Source organism: Sardina pilchardus, chromosome 22 (genome assembly GCF_963854185.1).
Source record: "Sardina pilchardus chromosome 22, fSarPil1.1, whole genome shotgun sequence".
Classification (NCBI taxonomy): domain Eukaryota; kingdom Metazoa; phylum Chordata; class Actinopteri; order Clupeiformes; family Clupeidae; genus Sardina; species Sardina pilchardus.
Genome location: NC_085015.1, coordinates 11,855,330 through 11,880,339, shown reverse-complemented (window position 1 = coordinate 11,880,339; position 25,010 = coordinate 11,855,330). Strand labels below are relative to the sequence as shown.

The following is a 25,010-nucleotide window of genomic DNA, read 5'->3' as shown; positions in this document are numbered from 1 at the left end:
GAACACTTTGGTGCATATTTAACTTGAACATTGAACATAGGTGAACTTCGTAGGCTACTAAACAAAGTGTCAGCGCTTGCAACTCTTGTTTGAACTTGGCAACTTAATTTCAGTCCTTTAGTGTCATCTGTTGTCTTTTTAACTAATACAATGCTTGCACAGCAACCTGTTTGCATTTACATGCAATGGTAATTCCTTCCATGGAATTACATTTTCTAGTTTATTCATGTTATTCATGTTTCTTTGCAAAACTGCTTACGGTCTGTCAGGTTGGAGGGGTATCAGGTATGGGCAACCCTTTTCAAGTCCAGCCACAAATGTTCTTCTATGATTGAGGGGCTATGACTCAGCCACTCAGGACATTCACCTTGTTGTTTTTAAACCATTTCTATGTAGTTTTCACTGTATGCTTCAGCTCATTGTTTTGCTAGAAAGTACATCTTCTTCCAAGTCATAGTTCTCTTGCAGACTCAATCAGATTGTCCTCCAGGTGTTCCGTATGTATTTTGCTGAATTCATTTTCACTTTACATTTACAGGCCTTTCAGGGCCTACTGTCAAGAAGTATCCCCATGCACAGCACGATGCTACTACTACCACCACCGCGCTTCAAATTAGGAATGGAGCATTTGTGGTGATGTGCAGCGTTTGATGTCTGCCAAACATAACATCTGATGGGCAAAAAGCTCAATTTTGGTCTCATCAGACCGAAGAACCTTCTTCCATCTGACCGTGGAGTCTCCCACATGTCTTTGGGCAAACTTCAGCTGAGATTTAATAAGAGCTTTGCCACTCACCCATAGAGCTTTGACTGAAGGACTCCGCAATAGTTGAATGCAGTTTTTCCCATCTCAGCTGCTGAAGCTTTTAACTCCTTCAGAGTTGTTGTAGATGCCTTGATGGGTTATTTAGAGCAGTGTTTCCCAACCTTTTTTCCTTGAAGGCCCCCTTGCCTGTGTCTAAAATAAACCCAAACTCCTAGGCACGCACGCACGCACGCACGCACGCACGCACGCACGCACGCACACACACACACACACACAATCCTGGTCCAGGGGTGAATTACCAATGCCTATAGCCTAACCCGACCTGAAGGCAAGTTCAGAGGTCGAGGTAATAAATAGCTACATGAATTTACATGTGGAACAAAGAATATGTTTTTAATATGATTATACAGAGTTTTGATTATCCAATTGGGTGTGCTATTGTTGACTTAAGTCATTTTATATTTTAAAATTAATTAACCTTAATTTGATTAAGATTGACAAGATTCCACTTATAAAAGCAGTAAAAATAGGAAATATCCAAGAGGGGTGAATACCTTTGATCAAGAGCACAATGGGGGAAGCCAGGAATACCACAAACCATTATAGTCAGGTACACAAGACTGGCCGTCACCATACTAAGCTCAAATGTTTAACATTGAGCATTATGGGGAGTCTGAACTTTTTTTTTCTACTGCACGAGAGGCATGCTCTCTCAGAGGACGGGCGGAACTGTCGAGCTCTATTGGCATCGTTCAAATCATGACTCCATACTGTACTGTACACTTGGATAATCCTTCAACCAATCAGACCAATGATCCGGTGCATCTTTTGGCTAAGCTAGTTTGTGATTGGAGCCAAAAGTGCTGGCAGGGAACAGAGGAGATAGATGTGCAGGTTTCCAGCCTGAGCTGCCGGGCGAAATCCAACTTCGCCAGCAGGTCAGACAGGGTTCACCCAGCCTAGTACACAAGCCCAACACAGAAAACTCACAGAAAAAGTTCATAACATGGTCATTAGGAATTTGTTTTTATTAGTAATTATAATTTGCCCAAATATACATGTATTACTTTGTCCATTATTATATCCATCTAAATAGTACATTTGAACATGTTACAATACTTCATTTACAAAAAAAGGTGATGATTAGCTCAATAGCTATGTACTTAAGGAACAACAGCAGACACAAAAAGATCCTCCACCCAGACTGCTCTCTATACGATGTGCTATCTAGTAGCAGAGAGATTTCACCAACTGTGAGATGCACCAAAGAGGTTAAAAAAAAAAGGACAACACAGATTACCAACTCAAAGCCCAGATGATTGGTTTGCAAATTCAGGAGCACAACTAAATGCGTGGCAAGAAAAATAAAATAAAATAAAAATGTCTGACTTGGAAACTCAGAAGTCCTTGATTCTCAAACCTCCATGTTTTTATTTTGTAGGCCCCATCTTGCTTAGTCATGTCATGTCATTGTACATGCAGCAGCACAGTCAAGTTTGAACCTTAGGGCCACTTTCATTTTAAGACTCGGGACCAAGGAGTCTTCCAAGTCAGAGATTCATTGTCAGTATGCCTCGCTCCATCTATAACTTGTGCTGCCAAGTCTGGCTTTTCATTTTTGGTTAAGTTGTACCCACACATTTAGTGATGCTGCCATGATTGGTTGAGAACCTGACTGTTCATTGTAAAATCCAGTGTACAAATAATTCATTGAAACCTTTAAAAGTAAAATATGAGATATATGAATGCAAAGACTGGCACATTTTCTGATTGAGTGAGAGTGCAATGACTTTAGCTAAGACTTTATCAGTTTTCCCCCACAACATCTGAGTGCCGTTGGAATTTAGTAGCAAAAAAGGTCTGATAAAAATCAATCAGAACGTTCTGCTCCTTCGACACAAAATGTACCTTAAGTTACCTAGCAAATGGCAAACTTGTTACATTTGTGATGACCGCTGTGACTCCATGAGCAAACTGACCCAATCCAGCTAAAACGTCATTGCTGTAGTAAGGAACACCTGTGTCTGTTTTTCCACTGAACTCCAAAGAAGCCTTGAAAAGATGTCACTGCTAATGTTGTCTAATGTGCTACAGAGAAATGGAAATGATAACCTGCTTCCGTTTTAAGGTATTTCCATACTGCGTACTGCGACAACCACAGATGACAAAATTCTTTCCTGGACTTTTCCTTGATAAATTGTACACATCAACATGGTTAAGTGACACGGATAGATGCACAACAAGGAAATGCACTAAAACACCCGGCTTATTTCCAAGTTCACTGTGTTCAACACAAGCAATGGGTTCGTTCACAGTACAAAAAGGGAGGATTTCAACATGGGGTTATTAACCAGACTCAGTGCACGACCAGCCAAAATTCATAGGATTATAACTGGCGACGATACAGAAGATGCATAAATACACTATTAACCAGCAAAATATAATTGGAATGTAAACAAGATACTTCAGTTAACTGACATTTGCTATAGATGGAGACACACGAGGAAAAGAAAGCCTTTATCTGATGGCCATCATACAACATATGACATGGTAAGAGCAACATGGGCATCATTTACGATAAGAAAAAAATGACTTTACATAGACGTCAGGGTATGACATCCACTTTCTGAAAGACCAGCCTTTTTTTCTTGTGTTTCATTACTGTGTTTAGCAACAAACCCAATCCAACTGAACTGTTGGCGACACTAAAATGTTCTGATAATGTTTGTCACTCTCACTGTGACAAAACTGGAGAGCAAAATTCTCTTCAGGAGAATCAGCGAGAGAGAACGCTGTTCCCAAACCAAAACATTGCAACCAGGGGCGCACTTAGGACATGACCTCTGCGTTGCCATGGTTGCACGATGACGCATGATAATGCTTTGGATAGAGATGCACGTCTGGTCAGAATTATATCAGACGGTTTGGCTATCAAAATGCATTACATTCTGTGCAGTCTGACAGCAAAACTTTGCATCCAAATCAAAACCTGGTCAACCTGGCGCTGATTACCGTTACCGTTGAAAGGACAAACTGTTAGTGTTTACATCTTATGCCATGTTGCTCTGATGCCTCGGCCTTTTTCAATAAAGTGCTGTCAGATAAAAAGTATATTTTCAACTCGAGTTAAGATGCCGTATACGAGGGCTTATTTAAGTTCAGTCCTTGCATACTGTAACCCCTTTATTGCAACTGCCTTATCTATTTTCATTTTAATCTGAAATTCTAAGATGTAGAAATAACTTTGCACTATTCTAAGAGGCACCAAGGCAGTTTGTAAGATGCCCCCAAAAGGGCACAGGATTCCTAAATAATTTCTTTTTTTTTGCGAGATGCTTTTTTAAAGTTTCAACAGGCACACACAAACAGGAATGTTACCAACTAAAATTATGTTTTTAAATGGCTACAAGCTCAAATAAAATCCTTGTTTCACGCAAATAACAGTGAGGTGACCCTAGGTGCATATACTGGCAAAAGAAAACAAAAACACCAGTAAATCAAGATAAACACAGAAAAATAAAATCTTTAAAAATCGTAACAAAAAAAATATATAAATCGTATTTTTTTTTTTAAGACATCAAAATGACCTGTTGCATTCACACTAAAGTAGGGGTTTGAGATGTTTTGAGATACTGACATTCACTGATGCACATTACAGAAAGACAAAAATGCAAAAACAACAGTGAGGAAGAGGCAGAGAAATAAAAAGCACTAAAAAAACAGGTAAGAAAAAAATACATCAGTAATAATCACAAAACTGTTTAAAATGTATGAGATGTCATCATGATTAGGATTAACAGTTACCAGCAACAGAAGGCTTCATCTTTAAAAAAAAAAAATAATAATATTATTATTATTATCATAACTAGCTGCAATGATACACTGCTCTGAACACAGCAAGGATATACGTAAGGATATAATAAACTTTAAAGGGATATTCCGCCATTTTTGGAAATACGCTCATTTTCCACCTCCCCTCGAGCAAAACAATCAATATTTACCTTGTTCTCGTTCATCCAGCCATTCTGTGAGTCTGGCGATACAACTTTTAGCTTCAGCCTAGCATAGATCATTGAATCGGATTAGACCATTAGCTTCTCGCCTGCTAGCTTCATGTTTAAAAGTGACTAAGATTTCTGGTAATTTTCCCATTTAAAATTTGTCTCCTCTCAAGTTAGAAAGTGCAATAAGACCAACTGAAAATGAAACCTGGCGTTTTTCTAGGCTGATTTGACATGGAACTACACTCTCATCTGGCGTAAGAATCGAGGCAACTTGCAAACGTACCATAGGCGTAGTGATATCGTACGCAGCATCTGAAAATAGTCCCCATAGACAACAAGCAGTAGTAGTGCCAGTAGTGTGCAAGTTGCCTTGATTATTACGCCAGATGAGAGTGTAGTTCCATGTCAAATCAGCCTAGAAAAACGCCAGGTTTCATTTTCAGTTGGTCTTATTGCACTTTCTAACTTGAGAGGAGACACGTTTTAAATGAGAAAATTACCAGAAATCTTAGTCACTTTTAAACATGAAGCTAGCAGGCGAGAAGCTAATGGTCTAATCCGATTCAATGCTCTATGCTAGGCTGAAGCTAAAAGTTGTATCGCCAGACTCACAGAATGGCTGGATGAACGGGAACAAGGTAAATATCGATTGTTTTGCTCGAGGGGAGGTGGAAAATGAGCGTATTTCCAAAAATGGCGGAATATCCCTTTAAGATATATTTTATAGCTTAAATCAATTTGTCATGTTGCTTGACCAACATACAGGCATTTCAGTTCAGACTAATCATAGAATTAAATGGCCATTCCTGTCTTTAAACACACATTACACTACATTTAAATGAAATACAGTATATACTTTTTATGTCACCAACATTTCAAGCAGAAATCCATGTGCCCCTCCTTCTTTCACATCACTCCGGCTTTCCTTGCCACATTTAAAAAAGAATAATAATTAAAATATGGTCTGCTTCAACTGTTTTGTTTTCACTTTTTAAATGGCTTGGAAAAAGCTTTAACGTGGTGAAAGAAAACCTGTACGGTTCTTCTCGCACAGAAATATGTACCTTCAATTTTGTTTTTTTGGAGTGATAAAACCCTACCAATGACGTTCTGGGCAACACTGAGAGTAAATTAACCGCTGACTGCATGAAGGGTGACCAAAAAAAAATCTGTAACATTCTGTTGCATACACCTCAACCAAAAACTAAACTCCTTTGGCAGTGCCTCTATATCAACAAGAGGGACATTCTAGATTGCATTTCTTCAAACCAAGTCTCCTCTTATTCTTTATAACATTTTTCTAACCATCAAAGCTGCATAAAATGTAGGGTATGATGAGTTACACAAAACAGGTTAGCTGTTTGTATAAATGGTATATATAAATGATAAGTACATAAAGTGAGTAAGTGATAATAATAGTTAAAAAAAATGTTGACATTTATCTATACCCTCACCAATTGTTACCATCAAAAGGGTTTTTTTGAGAGAGAAGACAGGGTCGATTTGGCAGCAAATGCAAATTTGGGACAAAAGAGACACACATTCCTAATTGTGACCTTTGAAGAGGAGAAAAGAAAACACCTGGTTAAAATAAAGTCTTCTTAAAAACACTAGAACAAGAGCACTAGGAAGCAAAGTGTCAACGGTTACAGTGAGACAAACTGCAAGCTTGGCGAGAAATAATTCACCTTTGCCAAGGACCGATACACAAATATCATTTTACCTGAGTAAGATACTGACAAATGTATAAACGGAAAAGAACAAACCAACAGACAGACAAACAAATACTCTCTCTGTCACACACACACACACACACACACACACACACATACACACAAAGACACAAAAACAAATATATAAGACCAATAAAGGAAATGCCTTCCGTTTGAGTGCTGATAGTGCAGAGGTTTAGGGCAAGGGGAGCGGGTGTGTGTGTGTGTGTGTGTGTGTGTGTGTGTGTGTGTGGGTGTGTGTGTGTGTGTGTGTGTGTCTGGGGCCACCACCACGCCTCCATGTACAACTGGACAGACAAATGTGTGCCACAGGATAGGACTTTTCACAAAGAGGGGTCTGTGTGTGTATGTATGTGTATCTGTGTGTGTGCGTGTGTGTGTGTCTGTGGGAGAGAGTGGAGAGAGTGAGATTTGAGTCCCAAACGTGAGACCTTGTGTTGAGCTGCTACTCCCCTGCTTCCTCCAGTAGCTCCTGGAGAACCCGGATCAGGTTCTTCAGGCCGTAGATGTAGCCCTCGTCGCAGCTCTCGCTGGGGAAGACGTGGGCAAAGTCGATCATCCTCACCTCCACCTCCTCCCCGCCGGCCTTGACCCCTCTCGTTGGCATCTTCCTCTTCCTCCTCCTCCCCCCGCCGCCCTCCTCTTCCTCCGCTCCGTTATGGCGTTCGCTGTCTCCTCCGTCCCCTCCTTCCTGGCTCAGCCTCTCCAGCGCGTGGGGGATGCGGTTGCCGTTCGGTTGCTGGGCGACTGTCGCCGGGTGCCTCCAGGCCCCATTGTCGGGCATCATGGCGGCGTGGTGTTGGCGGGTGCAGGCTTGCTTGTGGAGGGCGTACATGGTGGACAGGCTCTGCTCGATGTTGTTGTTGTACTCAAGGACCACCTGTCTCTCACCACAACCACCACCACCACCACCATCACCGCCACCAGGGCTGAGTGGCTCGTGGGTGCCCCCGGTGGTGCCGGCAGGTACTGCGGGAGGCGGCGAGCCCTCGTAGACAAACAGGAGCGAGCTGGCGTAAAAGTGGAAGCGCTTCTGCTCCTCGAACCAGCCCAAGATCTGCTGCACCTTGAGCACGCTTGCCACTATGGCATCTTTGCGCAGACGCTCACCATTGTGGAAGAACTTAGAGAGGCCTTAAATAGAGGGGGAGGAGAGCAGAGAGAACGAAAAAAAAAGACAGAAATATGGATGATGTGAATGATGACAGACTAATGTTTTTACTTCAGCTTTATTACTGCCGATTATTGCCAAGGGCAGTGTCAATCCATCATTAAAAAAAGGCAAAATCACGTCGTCCTTAATCATCATTTTAAGTGACATGACAGTAAATTACAATTCTTTTTAATCTTCCTGGCATCAGTTTAAAAGGATTAATTGATTGGGGAAAGTGAGATAAAAATCCTTCCGAGTACGGGCTAGATAGAGACGTATTAGACACAGACATGACACCTAACTGGGAGATCAATTCAATTTGGAATTTGACACTGAGGCATCAACTGCTGAATTGTAGCTACTTTTTAAAAATGATTTGAAGAGGAGGGTGCGCACATCCAACAAAAGTGTCAAACAAAAAACGTGTCAAAGAGTAATGGTGATGGTCTTGAAGAGCTGTTAATCAAAACGTTGCCTTTTATACTTAACTAAGAAAGATTTTTTTAGAACAGTGTGCAATGGCTCCAAAAAAAATCTTTATTAGTTAAGTATAAAAGGCAACGTTTCGATTAACAGATCTTCATGAAGATCTGTTGATCGAAACGTTGCCTTTTATACTGTGTGCAGACCATCACCTTTACTTTTTTAAAAACTGCCAGTGTGATCAGCCCTTACCTTCTTTCACAGTATCCTGATCGAGGCCTCGACCAAAGTGCTGGTCATACGTGTCAAAGGTGTCGGAGTCCAGTTTGAACACCTACAGAGAGGGTGAAAAAGACAGAAAGAAAGAATGAAGAAACTATCTCAAGGGGCTGAAGACCTCTTAACTATCTTTCCCATCTGCCCCACATTTAGCAAACTGGGCTGATGCACCTAACCTGACTTTCGCCAGATCCTGTAGTTCGCTGTCTGCTTCACACAAGGATCTGGGACTTCTCGATAGGAGATGTATTTATGAAGGCGGGTCCTTGTAAAACATCCTCGCATGTGATTTGATAAACCACTTGCCTGTTATCTTGAATGACGTGCTAGGCTTCTTCAAGCTCTTGCCAAACCCGGTCGGAAGAAGAGTAAAAACATCCTTGCCACCAATAAATGTCTTCAAAACTATTCTCTGTTAATCTTTTAAAGAATGAATTCTCGATAGATTCGACAAAATGGTTGAAATAGCAGAATCAATGTCAGCACAAGACTCCTCGCTGCGTGCTGCCATTGTTATTTGAATCAAACACTCGCTTCGGCGCTCCTGATTGGTTGCTCATTTTTTGATCACTGGCAGGGGTTTGGATTGCCCTCGCGTCCAGACCCTTGTGTGGAGCTCAGCGAAACACCTCTGGTGGAGCATGGCGGAACTACAAGGGTCTGGCGAGAGTCAGGCTATGATGCACCTACAAGCTTAGCAGAATATGAAGTGGTAGACTGTGAATCTACGTACTTAACTAGACACATAAGTTGTCTCACTCACACACACACACACACACACACACACACACACACACACACACACAGAGTTGTCTCTTTGCTCACTGTACTCATAATATTATCATCCTTTATTGTGGCAATGTTGAAACCACTCAAAGTCTCTACAAGTATAATGAGCTGTAATAAAGTCATCTTGAATCTTCACGTTTTCCATAAAACACAACTCAAATGCGTTTGGCTCACACAGAGAAGCAAGCCAACTTCTCAAGAGTAGGGACTGTGGTAATAGTGAAACGAACAAACATGGTGAATGTCTCCTCCAAGTGGCAGAGCATGAAAATCAGCTGAAATAAATATAAATAAATTTAAAAAAGAGTGCCAAACTTTCGTTGGAAAATGATGTATTATTCATCTCACAAGGGGTGCAACTTTAACTAAGGCTAAAAGGGGATGGGAAGAGAACATTCATATTCATGCCCTGAGCCTCTGGGACCCCTCACTGGAGTGTGTGTGTGTGTGTGTGTGTGTGTGTGTGTGTGGCGTGTGTGTGTGTGTGTGTGTGTGTGTGTGTGTGTGTGTGTGTGTGTGTGTGTGCGTGTGTGTGTGTGGGGCGTGTGTGTGTGGTGTATTTGGCGTGTGTACTCTCGTGTGCTTATTTATTTGTGTGTGTGTGTGTGTGTGTGTGTGTGTGTGTGTACACTCTTGTGTGCTTATTTATTTGAGTGAATGTGTGTGTGTATGTGTGTGTGTGTGTGTACTCTCGTGTGCTTATTTTATTTGAGTGAATGTGTGTGTGTGTGCGTGTGTGTGTGTGTGTAGGGAGTTCCCCTCCATCTCACTCCCTATCATGAAGGGGCAATTAGTGCTAATGGGTCACTTCACCCGCGCCACTTGACCAGACTAGATGGAATGGAGGGAGATGGGTTACTGATGAGGGGTCTCTCTCTCTCTCTCTCTCTCTCTCTCTCTCTCTCGTGGGAAATAGACAGGGCCTCGTGCCAGAGAGCTCCCTCTTTTAACCATCCCTCGCTCCAGTCACTTCATCTTCTGCGCCGGGTCTTTTGTTCGGTCCATCCCTCGGTGGGAGGCGGGCGATCGCCTCGTGAGAAACGATGAGCTAGCCGCTTAGATTCTAAATGGATTCTTAAGTTAAAGGGCTGGGCAATCCTTAGGTGCGTTCGCATTCATTAAACAAAGGGAAATTTGTTTTGTTTGAACTGCTATATTTGAACATTTTTGTGTAAACATTCCAATTTGCATAATTGCTTAACCCTTGGTAACCATACACGTTTGCAGAGAACTAGATCCTCGGGCTGTTTGTTCGTAATGTTCCGGTTTGTCTCCGTAATGTTCGCTCAAAACAAACAAAAAACCTGTTTGTGACTTTGCACGCACCGGTTGTATTGGTGGTGTATAGTATGCCTTCAGTATGCACAATAGCATGTGGTCTCGCCGGTACAGCTGACTGACATTCAAGAAGGCTACTCTTTTGTGAGCTGTTTTGTTTTGCTTTTTTGCAATTGTATGTTGAGCGATTGGGAAGTACAGACCATGCCCCATCATTGTACTCAGGTTTCCTCTAAATCGAAGCTTAGCTCAGAGGGACAAGATATTCCACAAAAAACGACTTTGTCATAGACAGCAATGCCAACACGCGGATGACTACAAGCGAATTCTGTCGCGTGATGTTTTGTAATCGACTCCCATTAGCTCAAGAATTCCCAAACCTTATGTTCTGCCAGAGGTAGTACGTACATCAACACACCGCATATTTAGGAAAAAAAACACTCCTTTACTTTGGTGAACTACAAACTAATTAAGAGCCTTCCCCTGTGGACTGTGTTTAAACTAAGGGGGGTTTGCGGTGGGAAGGGTCTTTAGGGAGGTTGCGAGATAAGAACATCCTGTTTAACTGATAAAGCTAACATCCCTTCCCCTGCGCTAACCCCATGGGGGCAAGAAGAACCCCTGTCTCTGTCTCTGCCCTGTGTTCTATGTCTATGTCTTAAATGATGCCCTCACGTGCTGCGACTTTGTGTGTGAGTAAGATTGTGAAGTTAATGACAGAGGCAAAAAAAATAAGGAAGCTTAAACAAGTTATCAGATAAAAAAATGTTTCCATGTGTTGTTTTTTTTCCCATGTGCATGCATGCAACAAGACTACCACAAAAAAACCCAAAAAAGACGGTGTCTCAAGAAAGTCAAGCTGACCCCTACGTGACTGAAATAAACCCAACACTGAGAGTACTAACTCCTCTACACCAGTGGCTCCCAAACGTTTCACAAGGAGTACCGCCTCAGAGAACAATTTACTCTCCAAGTACCACCATTATGACTGGCATTAATATACAGCAGCATAGGCCAATTTCAATGTATTTTACATCATACATACTGTTTTGCATTGTTTTGTTTTGTTTAAATGTAACAACTTTTCATTATATATATTTTATATAATTTGAAGTGATTATTTTGTCTTCATGAAAAAACATCTTGGAGACTCCCAGAGTACCACGCCAGAGACTCTGCGTGCCACCATCCGTATCCGACCTCCGTACCACAGTTTGAGAACTACTGACTGCTCTACACCTTTTTATAGCGTGCCTGAAAACCAACATTGACAAGAACTCCAAACGCTTTCTGCCTATGACATGACTGCACCCTTAAGCTATAACTCATTTAATTAAATTGAAAACATGTCACATGTCACAAGACGGACGCGTTTTGGCCTATAGAGTGCATATACTTTTTTGTTTTACCCAGTGTTTCCTTGTTTACGCACCCAGAACCGTATCTTTTACGCACAGTTGAGCGCACCTATTTCTGGCCTGTGACATGACTGCTCCATGACCACCAAAAACACTTAGACGCACTTGAAGTATTCAGATGCGATGTTTATAGCACAGTGTGATGCAGGTACGAGACTCTGTACATGGGTTAACGATTGATCGTGTTCAGCAGTGGCTTGGTGGTATTAACTTCTTCCCTACTCATTCACACTGGCTTCAATGATTCGTCGAACAGTCAAAGTCCAGGAGCATACTTCAAGCATATAGATCTGTGAAATGATTCTGTGAGATGGGCTTTTTAGACGTTTGAGTGTCGTGTCCAATATTGATGTGTGAATATCTATAATGGCTTGTGGCGTATCGTCTAGTGTTCTTCACAGCCTGTATACTGGCAATCTGTATGATAAAACAACCATCTGTTCCTTGTCCTGCAACACTAAGTCAACTGAAAAGGTGCCCCTCTGTGAGAACTGTTTCAATTCCGTGTGACTTGTCAGAGTGGAAGTAATAGTCTATTTGCACCGCATTCATATACCGTTATAAAGTACACTTTTGATCCGTCAGTCTGAAATAAACGGAGATCAATAGAGCGCAGAAAAACAAAACAAGTCTGAAAAAAAGGGGGAAAAAAACAGACCGCAGGTGTTAGGAAAGGACGGGATTCAATCATAAACAGATTTATATGGATGAGGTAACCCGGTACAGCACAGTGTAGTGTTCAACAACCTCAAAATCACGTTCCCCTGCGCAAGCGGATGGAACAAATCATATTCCAAAATGCACAGCCTTTCCACGAAGTTCAACGTTTATGATCTCATATGTGAAAGAACATCTCTGTCTTCAGGGGCCCATATAAAGACGACGGGGGGGTGGGTGGAGTGTGGGGGAGTCTAAGAGTCTTGTCCAGTAGAGAGTAAGTGAATATTCATGTGGCATTCTGACACAATCCTTTCTCAGACGGAATTTAATTTGCATTGAGGATTTGCATAACTGTATTTAGCCCTTCCTCTGAGGAGTATTCATTTCTATTTTTTCACATAATAGGTCTACTTCGTATTTTTGTGTGTGTGTGTGTGTGTGTGTGTGTGTGTGTGTGTGTGTGTGTGTGTGTGTGTGTGTGTGAGAGTGTGTGAGAGAGAGAGAGAGAGAGAGAGAGAGAGAGTGTGTGGGTGTGTCTGTGTGTGTGAGAACTTTTAACCATTTTTCCTTTAGGTCAGAGAGTTTAATCATGAAAGCACATCATGCTCTTGATGTGAATCATCACATCGCCCCATCCCCCCCCCCCCCCCAGACAACTAACGCACGCACGCACGCACGCACGCACACCTCTTTCCCCTGGTTCCCTGCCTTCCACTCCCACAGCCCTCTCCGGAGGTTTTGGCGAGTAGTAATTAAAGTGCAAGTCTGGCGGGAGGACTGAGGAGGGGGCTTTGAAGATGGCCTTGCTCTCCAGCCCAGGCTCATTAGTCAAATGGCAGGAGCCAGGGGAGAGAGGACGGGGGAGAGACTAGAGAGTAGGGGAGAGAGGGGAGAGAGGAGAGCAGTAGGGGAGAGAGGGGAGGAGAGAAAGTAGGGGAGAGAGGAGAGGAGAGAAAGTAGGGGAGAGAGGGGAGAGTAGGAGAGAGAGCAGAGAGGAGAGTTGGAGAGAGAGTCAGGAAAGAGTAGGAGAGAGGAGAGAGTTGGAGAGAGAGTAGAGAGGAGAGATGGAGAGAGAGTCAGGAGAGAGTAGGAGAGAGGAGAGAGTAGGAGAGAGAGCAGAGAGGAGAGTTGGAGAGAGAGTCAGGAGAGAGTAGGAGAGAGGAGAGAGTAGGAGAGCGAGTAGAGGAGAGAGTAGAGGATAGAGTGGGAGAGAGAGAATAGGGGGGAGAGAGGCTAGAGTAAAGGAGGGAGTAGGAGAGTGAGTGCAGGAGAGAGAGGAAGGGAGAGAGGATGAGAGCGAGTAGAGGGGAGAGAGTAGAGGAGAAAGGAGAGGAGAGAGTAGAGGAGAGGTCTATACCAAAACTTCATACTGCTGCTCTAAGCTCGCACGTGTGTGTGTGTGTGTGTGTGTGTGTGTGTGTGTGTGTGTGTGTGTGTGTGTGTGTGTGTGTGTGTGTGTTTGTGTGTGTGTTTGTGTGTGCCTTACCCTCATGCCCAGCACCAGGAAGCCGATCTCCTCCATGAGGGGGTACTTGCGGATCTGCTGCTGCCGCTTCTCCTGGGAGGCGAAGGGGTCGTAGCTGCGCTGGCCGATCTTCACGTCCATGATGCACGGCTTTCTGAAGCGCCGAGTCACGTCCTCCAGACGCAGGTACAGCTCTAGACATCACACACAAGAACACGTACACACACACACACACAACGCGCGCGCGCACACACACACACACACACACACACACAGACAGATAGACAGGAAACCCATTATCAGTCAAATATCAAAGCACATAAGCCACATTTTCATTTCAGCACATACTCACACTCACACTCACACTCACACTCACACTCACACTCACACTCACACTCACACTCACACTCACACTCACACTCACACTCACACTCACACTCACACTCACACTCACACTCACACTCACACACACTCAACACAAGTTCCAACACATAGAGGAAAAATACACACATAACACACAAGACACATCTCACATTAACATAGGCGTGAAAAACCAACATAAAAACGCAACGCAACACAACACACACAAACACACACAGACGGATCACCACGGACTGCTTTTACCGTCAATAATCACGCAACAGATTCATATAGCATCTATATCATGTTCTCAACTCAAACGGTGTCATCTATAGCACAACGGCTAAGTGGAGTCTGAAGGTACTGTGTGTGTGACTTCAAAGGCAAAATGATGTGAATGGAGGTGACCTGCTTAGAAAGTGACTCCTTGAGCTGCCGCGTGGTTGTCAGCATTTATTATTAGCCTCACATTGCTTGAATGTGTCTAAAACAGGAACTAACAAATGGAGTCCGCAACTTGTGGCGGATGCTGCAAAGTCACAAAACCACACACACGTACACTTGCAACACTTGACCTCGCCTTACTTCACTTCACCTCATCTCTTGCATCTCTTGAAACATACATTATGAAACGTTTGGCATCCATGTATTTTGTTTCCATTTATTTTCTACATGTATAGAAAGAGTCGTAAAGCAGTTATAAATTAATCCATTGAGCCATAGAGGCCATCACGTAAAACAGCTACACAACACTTTCAATTCACTATCCAGCTATCTTCATATGCAGTTCATTTATCTCTGCGTTACAACTTTCACTTGTGTATGTAATATTTAGAGGTGGAGCAAGGAAAGGAAATGACCCGTTTCTCAACGAAGGCCGTCTCTTACCTGCAGGGGCATCAGGTGAAGACCAGGGGCCAAAGTATTTGGGCAAGTACCTCTGCAGGTCCAGCAGGCAGGGGTCTACGCTCTCCTCTGAGTAGACCTGATGGTGGACACAGAAGACGACGTTTATAAACCCCCTACATCGCCTTCAACTTATGCGGACTGCATCCACTGAAGCAGACCACGTCTTCCAAATGTCCTGTGTGGATTTCTAATGCTTTGAATTACTTGTACATGCTACACAAATAGCAGTACCCATTATCAAAAAGCAGCCTAATGGAGACTGCTTAATTGGCCGTTATAGCTTAACAGCAGTTCAGCATGGTCAAGAAGAGACACAGAAGTATTCGGACGTAGGAGTATTGCTCAAGACTTTCCCAAAGCAGCTTTCTTTTTTAAAAAAGAGATCAGTTTTCCACATTCATCAGTTTTGGTGTCCCTGTCGGGACAGAAATCCACAAGGAATCTATTCGCTAACAGCATGTTTACCCAGGGCTGAGTGGGAAAAGCACCTATTAACCAATTGCGACACATTAAGCTAAGTAAATTAGTGGCCCTGCCCTGCAAGGCGTGAAACTGTGTGTGTGTGTGTGTGTGTGTGTGTGGGTATCACTGGGCTTTTAACGAGGAAAGTGGGTGGTGGTGGTGGTGGTGATGGTGGTGGTGCGAGGCCACGGACGGAACCGCAGAGCTGGTCTCTGAGTGGTGTGAAGCGGAGCAGGGTGGTGGTGTTGGGAGTCGGGCGTAGCAAAGCTCCTAATTAAATAACGCCCAGGGCGTTTTCAAAAACAGCAGGGCTCAGCATGCAAGAATGCACACTGTAAACACACACACACACACACACACACACACACACACACACACTTGACTCCTCCACGCTCAACGCACCAAACCGGTCGGCCTCCCCTGACAACGGGAGGCATCTCTCCTCAGCAGGTGGGTAGAAGAGAGGGAAAGAGAAAAAGAGAGAGGAGCGCGTGGCATGACCGGGAGTCAGAGAGAGGGAGAGAGAGAAAGAGAGCGAGAGAGAGAGAGCACAAGCGTGGCACGACCAGGAGCTGGAGAGAGAGAGAGAACGAGCACACACACACACACACACACACACACACACACACACACACGCACAGGCACCAGGCGGAGGAGGAAGAGGAGGCCGATGGAAATAAGATCAGGAGTTGTGGGAGGGTGTGCAAATGGGCTCTTCCTACATGTGCTCAGAGAGGCAACAGCAGTAACACGTCAGCTTATGCGTGTGTGTACTCGCTCTGTGCGCATGTGTGCGTGTGCGTGTGTGCTAGTGTGTATGTGGGTGGGGGAAAATGCTGAACACAATTGAGTGGGTAGTGTATTTGTTTACAGGCTAATATTAGATACCTGTTCGTGGGACTGTATAGCTGTGAGCAGACAGAAGCGCCGGAGAGCTCTACATCTGTCCGGGAATCCCGAAAGGAAATGCATGCATAATACACAAGCTAGAAGCACTTCAGCATGGTTTGTATGTATGTGAAAGACACGCACAGAGCAGACAGCACACCAAAAACGACAACGACAATGAAACGACGACAACAACTAGGAAAGCACTCCGAGAGCACAGACCTCCACCAAACGAAAACACGAGCGCCTCCTGAATCCAGACGCTGATCCAGATCGCTCCCAAAATGTCATCGTTTCTTCCTTCCTTGTGTCATTTCAGACCTTTTCCTGATTTCATTGAAATCCATGCATAACTTTTTGAGTTATCTTGCGAACAAACAGACAAACAAACAAATCCCAATGAAAACGTAACCTCCATGGCAGAGGTAACAACGACAACGACAACGACGACAAGGAGACATGACGTGTAGGAAACCCATGTCTGGATAGTGCCCCACTTCAGACACAGACAGAACCATACACAGACGAGCTTCTGGCTTGTGTCTCCATCATTGCCATCCACCCTCCTGTCTGTGGGTGTGGAGGTGAAGAGTGAGGGGAGAGGAGGGAGGGTGGGACATATGCTGGATATTTCAGCTGAAAGATAACAAAAACAGTCACGCGTCCACAGTGTCGTCTTCCAAATTCCTCACGGCGGACACTTCAAGTACCGACTGTCTGGCCCGCTGGGCCCTTTAAAAAGTGGTGCTCGTTTGAGCCTGAATGGCAGGCGAAGGCCTTGGGCACAATCACTCAAGTTTTATTAAAAAACATTTAAAGATGGAGAAAAAGGCCTCCACTGAGGGTCATCACGACGGAGGAAGTACGGCCTCCCGACCTCCCCACACATTTTCCACTCTTCTTTTTTCCAGAATGTCTCCAGAACACGGGTGACCCCCCCCCATTTGGAATGCCGTATGTGACGCAAACCATAAACAACTCCTCAGCTATACCGTAAAGTGCCCCCCCACCCACCCATCCCCACCCACAACCACCCCACCCATCAGCCGAGCTCAGAAGACGTTACACACAACGCTATCTCATTAAACCGCAACTCAAACACGCCGTAAAGCGATCCCCCCCGGCCGTCTGCCACCGCGCTTTTAACGGCGGGGCCGCGGTAATGACGGTAATGACGGTAATGACGGTAATGACCCACTCCGCATGGCAGATAGGAAAAGGCCTCCGCGGAGGGAAGGAGGGCACCGAGTTCACGGCTCGGCTCTTGGCCATCTTTGCGGTTTCCCTGTCGGCCGATGAGAAGCGATGGGGTGGGCGGGGGGGTGGGGGGGGGACGGAGGAGGTATATAGTGTTTACACCTCAGCACGTTTGAAATACGCCAGTCCCAAAGGGGCCTGTGGGGCTGCGTCGGAGGAGGTCTGCGTAAATCTGCGACTCTGGAGCGAATCCTAGCGCTGTATATCTCAATAGGAAGAGGAAGGACGAGGGATGAGTAAGCAAGCCGACTCAGAAAGTTGTGAGACGAAGGCCTCCACCGTACGTGACCATTACACAGTTGCTGGGTTTTTTTTGGACCGCATAGTCAGTTACTTTGGACAAAGGTCCTGCTGGATAAAGCCGCTTGCACACGCGCGCGCACACACACACACACACAGACACACACACAGACAGACACACACACACACACACAGACACACACACAGACACACACACACCACTTTGCAAGCATCCCTTGGAGACTCACACACTCACAGAAAAAGCATGTGCACAACAAACAAACACACTCCCACTTGGCCTGTGGAGTGTATCCCTGTGAATGAGCACGTCAGCTAAATCCCTGAGAGAAAATGTCAACTCATAATGAGGTGGAGGAGCCGTGTGGGTTTATCTGTGTGTGTGTGTGTGTGTGTGTGTGTGTGTGTGTGTGTGTGTAGGAGGGGTTAGGGGTGAGTGGTTACCATGCTGTAGAACTGCATCTCTCTTGGCCCTCGCGGTGGAGGCTGAAGCTGCTTCAAGACAGTCCCGTCCGGATGTTGCAGAATTCCTGCGTCCAGACGACAACAACAACACACAAACACACACAGTTAAGAGTCTACAAGCCATAAAAATGTTTGTTTAGAGGCCACACTTGTGGTGTGACCGTGAGGTGGCAGTTTAATCTAGAATCTAGATCAGACAGCCATAATCCTGATTGGAATAACATTTGAACTTTCATTTAACAACATGACTACTAACCTTTTAGGCCTAAAGCCTTTCAGATATGTACAACCACTTGTTACTATGGCTATTACAACGTGTTATTACGGTTTAGGCTACTTGTAATAAAGTGTTAAGGCTGGCGCCCACCTGACACAGCGTTCAGTGGTGTGGGCTTGACGTGCAGGATTATAGAACCGTTTTCTAACCCTGCGCGGCTGCTGCGCGGCAGACGTTTCTAGTGGGCTTTGCTCCGTTAAAAATGGAGTTCTAAGTCGCACCGCGTACGACGTGTCCGGTGGGCACCAGCCTATAGGCTTCTGATTCAGAGGAGTGATACAGGCATACTTCCCTGCATTGGTTAGGCCATAATATAACACTAAGGTTACGGTTATAGAAATGTACTTTGACCTAGAGTTACATGAGTTGATTATATAAATTAAACTACTTCCTCTGGTTGTGAAATGTCCAAATGCTCATTGCGCAATGAGTCATAGTTCTTGGAAGAACTGCTGAACAAGTGTATGGAAATACCCAATACAGCAGAATCTTCTTGAGGCCATGACCATTTGAACATTTGCATGTGAACGTTTGAAGTAGGTCCTCTGCCTTCATATCCAACTAAAAAACAAGCCACACCAACACGTTCAGATGTTATCTAAGAAACAGACTGAATCCACACAGCAGATAAAGTCCTGCTGGAACACACACACATGCGCACGCACGCACGCACACACACACACACACACTCTGGAGGATTACATCACCGACTGTACAGTCCACAAGCTCTTCATTGTCATGTGTTGCAGAATGTTTTGTTACACTTCTGACTCGTGGTTTGAATAATCCAACCAGGTACATCACCTCTTTTCGCTGGAAACCACCTGTCCTTCCCTGCTGTGTCCATTTAAAGCCAGCAGCATCTATTTAATATTTAGCTGAGTGCCTCGACTAATCTGGCATATGACATTTTTGGTACTGATGTCATCACATTAGGCCTTTAATCCAATCACGGAGACTGGGTAAAGGGACTTTTCGGTCACTGCAAAAAACCCTACTGAACAGCTGTTTTTCTGCAACTCCTCCACAATATTACACACACACAAACACTCTCTCTCTCTCTCTCTCTCTCTCTCTCTCTCTCTCTCTCTCTTTTAATTTACTCTTCTAAATGCAGATGCAGGAGATCTGATCTCCATGTTTGCAGATTATGGACTCTAGTGTGTGTGTGTGTGTGTGTGTGTGTGTGTGTGTGTGTGTGTGTGTGTGTGTGTGTGTGGTGGTGCTGCTGCTGCTTAGTACTGCCCCGGCTTCAGCACAGTGCCTTGCTCTCACTTGGCCGAGGAATTGAAATGCTCCCAGCAGCATTAGCATTTAATCTGTGCAGAGGTCAAGTCGCAGAGCCCTCTCGGGGCTCACTGGACACCGCTCCCACACACAGTAGGCTACCCTGGCTGCCCATGAGCTAACCTCGCTACAGGCAAGGGGAGGCTGCGGTCCATAAACGCGTAAACAGGCCACATCACGTAAGCCATCATGACCGGGCATAACCTACCAAACCCCCCGCCGTCACTCACTGCACTGGTCTGGGCTCAATATAATTCTGTATAAAAATGCTTCTTCATCAGCTGTATTGTAAAAAGAGACCAACATCTTCAATGACATGACATGACATACTAATGTTTTTTTTTGGTGTGTGAGATAACATGTAGCCTAATCCTACATCACTGACGCTGGATCCAAATCCAAATGAGATGCAGTAGCCCACAGGCAAAAGCGGCTCAATATTCTTCACACACAGGCTTGCAAAACAGTTAGGTCGATCACAAAGGTGTCAGCATATTGCCACAGCTAAGTGTTGCACGATGACTGCAATTAATAACAGTCCAATTTGTACTGTGTATGTGTGAGAGAGAGACCCATTCGCCTTTTAGCCTACAGCTGAGGTACATGAGGTGGCCAAGCGTGGTTGACGGCTACTTCACATAACCCAGATTTTTCATATGGACAGAACCACAGCCCACATACGTTATGCAATTAGCCGTAGTTGGCAGACATGTGTGACGAAGTAGCTTTAGTCTACTGACCTACTTTGTCTACGCCATACTTATGACCAGCCACCTGATGGGTTAGTGGCACGCATCCATTCAGGTGAGTGTGAGCGGCCGCCTGTACGGTCTTCTCCCTCATCACGGATCCGGGCACACAAGTTCCTCGGTTACCCACGGAACCGGTGATCTCCAGTCTCTCCAGTGCCAGCGAGGTGTCCATCATGCGATGCTGCGTCGACATTGTAACTGTTGACTCAAATGTTTCAATGGATCGTCCGTATGGGAGTGGACATCAAGCTCGCTAGCTATATTTCACATACTGTAAGAATGAATCCAAACAGACTTCGCGACATGCCTCCGAAGTCGTACTAAGATATCAGTCAGAGCTGCCTCAAAGGAAGATGGTGTTTGAGATCCAAATTATGATCATGCAGCCGTTCTGAAGCGCTGTTTTTATAATTTCCACATTTCAGCCAGCCACATGAAATGCAGGCAGGCCACATCCCACTTCCTTACTTGAGTACTCCGCCTCGATAATTACACCAACAAAGGCGAGGTCGGAGCCATGTGTAATCCCAAAACCTACACGAGTGCACCCTGAGCCTGTTACGGTCGCCGACGATTCGGTAGTGCTGGGAAAACAAATGCATAATAAAGCGAGCTCCGTTGTTGTTTGCTGCTTACGCATCCCAGAAGGCGAGTAGCGTGACGCACCCCCTGACGCAAAACCACAAGATTCGCTCTCTCTCTTGCCTCGATGTTCCTCCAGTTTCAGATAAAAGGCATAGAGGACAAAACATTCATAACTCTTTTGTATCCGATGGACATGTCCGCCCTTCAGATCGTCGGTTTACGTTGTTGTCTTTGGAAAACCAATCGCTTGGTTAGGAGCGTGGTTGCTGAGCGTGCATGTCAAACTAGCAGGCTATCTGCTCGTCAGGACTGACGATAGTCCTTTTGCGGCAATGCCAGCACTGTCGCAAGGAGAAATTTACGGCAGTGATTATTTGCCACAAAAAGGACCACCATAGCATCAATAACTGAGATTTAATTATACAGTAAAATAAATTATTGGCTATTAAAAAAATAGCACAAAAAAATCCCACTGTAAGCCTACAAATGACTACAAAGCCAGAGGTGAAAATGGTTAGGTTAAAGCAAGTGTCTCTGGTTAAAGTCCTTAGTTAGGCCAAGGTTATACTCCATTAATAAATCATTTATCTTGTACCCTAACTATGTATTGAGCTACAAACAAACAAGAGCAACACGTGTCATGGAAAATCAAATTAGTGTTATTTGTCTGAGCAAATGGAACATTTTGTCAACAAGTCATTTTGAATGCAAGGTGTTATCGGCCACAATAATTGTTTGTTTATAAACAGAAACGATGAGATAAGCCTCTTGCCCATGCAAAATATGCCAGCCTTGTCTTGAGAGAGTAGATGCATGAAAATACGCTAATTAGAATTTTATCAGTAAGTCATTTAGTCATTTAGAACAGGACATTTTGCTCCCTACAGACATGTCCTCTTAAAGATGCATGGGAAAAGGCTCAGTGGATACCTATGATGTAATTGGGGGTTTTTTTTGTCACATGAATTGTCCACGAAAACCATGTGCAAAATCCCAAACACAAGATCTTCAATTCTCTTATACCTGATAGGCTTACTTGAGTTGCCTACTGTTCTGAGTTCCTGTGATAGCTTTGGGTCTTCAAGAGGGATATAAAAAATAAAATAAAAAACCCCAACTACTATATGTTCAGTTTAGACCTATAATAGCCTAATATTAATTGGCTTTTTTAAAAAGAGTTATGGTTTGCATATACATGGTTTCTGTTTATTTTCGACAATATATTGAGATTTCACATTTTGGCAATTATATTGCATTAATATTACTGTTATTATTAGGCTACTAATTTGCTTAATGCAGGCTTAACAACTTTATAAAAACTGTGTTAAATGTAACTATGTGCATAAGTCGCTTTAGGCAATATGATCTGCTAAATCCCATAACCATAACCATAACATGTACCAGCCCGACCTCATGTTTGTTTAACATTTGCCCCCATAGGAATGCTCCATGTAGTGTCATTGCTTGAGGACATTTTCTGCCATAAGATTGCGATAGACTTCTGTCACGTTGGGTAGACAGAAGAATACCTAATGTTCACTTACTCCAACAAGGTTGGCTACAACAGCTCTACTTTTGTTTGCTTTAAGACACGTTCTGCCCTATTTGCAATAGCCTCCTACATACAGTTCGCTAGACAACTGACTGTTTTTGTATGTTTCCACCAGCAGATTTGTGAACATGTACTCAACATTTTCAATGTTCCTTTGGCATGATGTGAAAGGATGCTTTAGTTAATTTGTTGTGATACACAACACTCTATATGTGCATGAATATATAGAAAGGAACACTAAATCCAATTTAAATATTCTCACATTGCAGTGCTTACACCATACCACCAGATGTCGGACTTTTGGAGATGGGACGGTAAATGAAATTGTCCCTTTGGCCTTGCCGTAGAAACATATAAAGCTTTGCGTAACGGAAGTTCCGCCCCTTTTCCCCCCTCGCTTGCCGACTGTGTAAGGAATAGTTTTTTTCATACAACAATAATCCAACTTAAATCTTATGGCATCGTGTTTTCTCTTCACGATACGACTTAACAAGATGAATTATGAAATGTTTAACTTGCGACTCGATATGTTATTGGTGAATTACAGATTTGTTAGGTCATGATAATTGAGTATGTTTTATGTATCCTCTGTTCGCAGCATCCAGTCAGCCATCTGAGCGAAGATGGTAAGTACCTAGCTAGCTAGCTATTCACAAATGTGTGGTGTCTGCAATCGTGTGTACAGTGTTGAAAGCACAGTATAATAGGTTAAGCCCTTACATGGGATCTATAGCAATAGTTTCAATTGTATGCGCATGTGTCAATGTAGGTGGACATCTCTAAATGTGTTCGATCAGGCCAGCTAATTTGGTATTAGCATGTGAGGTGTACAAGTAAAGTTAACGTTAGCAGCATGTCCAGATACGTGTCGTTTCAGTTAGTGAAACCTAGGTTAATACTTACTCTTGCACCGTGTACGTGTTTGTCCTTCTCTGACACTAGATATAGTAACCTAATGATTAACGTTTTTGAATGCGTTGTAGGAAAGTTACACGTTACAGTACGATCAAGCCATATAACTGCTAGGTGTGTAGCTTGCTAGCCAATAACATGAACGTAGTAGATGGTTGCAGGACCGATTTGGTCACCGCCATCAACCAATTGTCAGCTAAGTCAATGCTGCATGAAGTTGTGAATGTCTTTGGTGGTGACTAATTTGAATAATCTCTTCATTCGCAGCCACGCAAAATTGAAGAAATCAAAGATTTCTTGCTCACAGCAAGGAGGAAGGATGCCAAATGTAAGTTATCTGCCTGTGTTGAGCTCTAAGAGCTGTTCCAGGTGTTTTATAAACGTCTGTAGATGTGTTAGTCTTTTGAATGACTTTCCAAACACACACATGCAAGATGTCCAAACATTGTGGGTTAACTTTGTGCCCATTGTGTATTACACGCTTGCAAGAATAGTGCATGGACCAAGTGCTAAGTTTTGTCTCTCCCAGAAATCTTAGTTCCACCGGTCCACGAACACGCATCACTTTTTTTTATTGTAAACTTTGTTTATAGTCATTGCATGTTTTTCTGCTGCGGTTTGTTGGCTTCCTCATGTTTGGATGAAAGATACTGAATGTCTCTGAAGAGGAATGTTTGGCATAGGTGTTCCACAGTGCAGCAGGGTTGTGTGTGAGGTTGTTAGGTAGTCTGTTAAACAAACAGACTACCTAATGAATACCTCGTCTAATAAAACAAATGTTGCACATTCATGACTTAACTGATATCACTATAAATCTATTTTTATTTAATTTAATTGCATGTGAAGTAGCACTTTATAAGTTGGTGTGTGTGCACAGGATGGTGTAATGTCGCTGCCCATTTGCCACTTATATATTTGATCATTAGTAGTTTGTGATGCTGCTTAGTCTGACTCCTGGTACTGTGGGGTGGTTTGTATTTTATAAGTTCTGCTATGTTGGGAGTCTATCAATGTTGGATTTTTTAGTGGTATGATGCATGTTTGGCTTCTTAGATCTTTAAGAGTGATAAAAGCTCTC

The 25,010-nt window shown here is 43.8% G+C and overlaps 1 protein-coding gene across 1 annotated transcript; it reads right to left on the bottom strand.

Moving 5' to 3' along the window:
- Positions 1-5,404: 5,404 nt before the first annotated feature.
- On the bottom strand, positions 5,405-21,755 carry ipmkb (inositol polyphosphate multikinase b). The gene is made up of 6 exons (XM_062526096.1): positions 20,872-21,755; positions 18,547-18,632; positions 15,217-15,313; positions 13,990-14,162; positions 8,332-8,413; positions 5,405-7,637 (listed from the first exon to the last, which is right to left on the bottom strand). Exons 1-6 carry the CDS (start codon positions 21,074-21,076, stop codon positions 6,949-6,951), a joined length of 1,332 nt encoding a protein of 443 aa, XP_062382080.1. The 5' UTR covers positions 21,077-21,755; the 3' UTR covers positions 5,405-6,948.
- Positions 21,756-25,010: the final 3,255 nt, after the last annotated feature.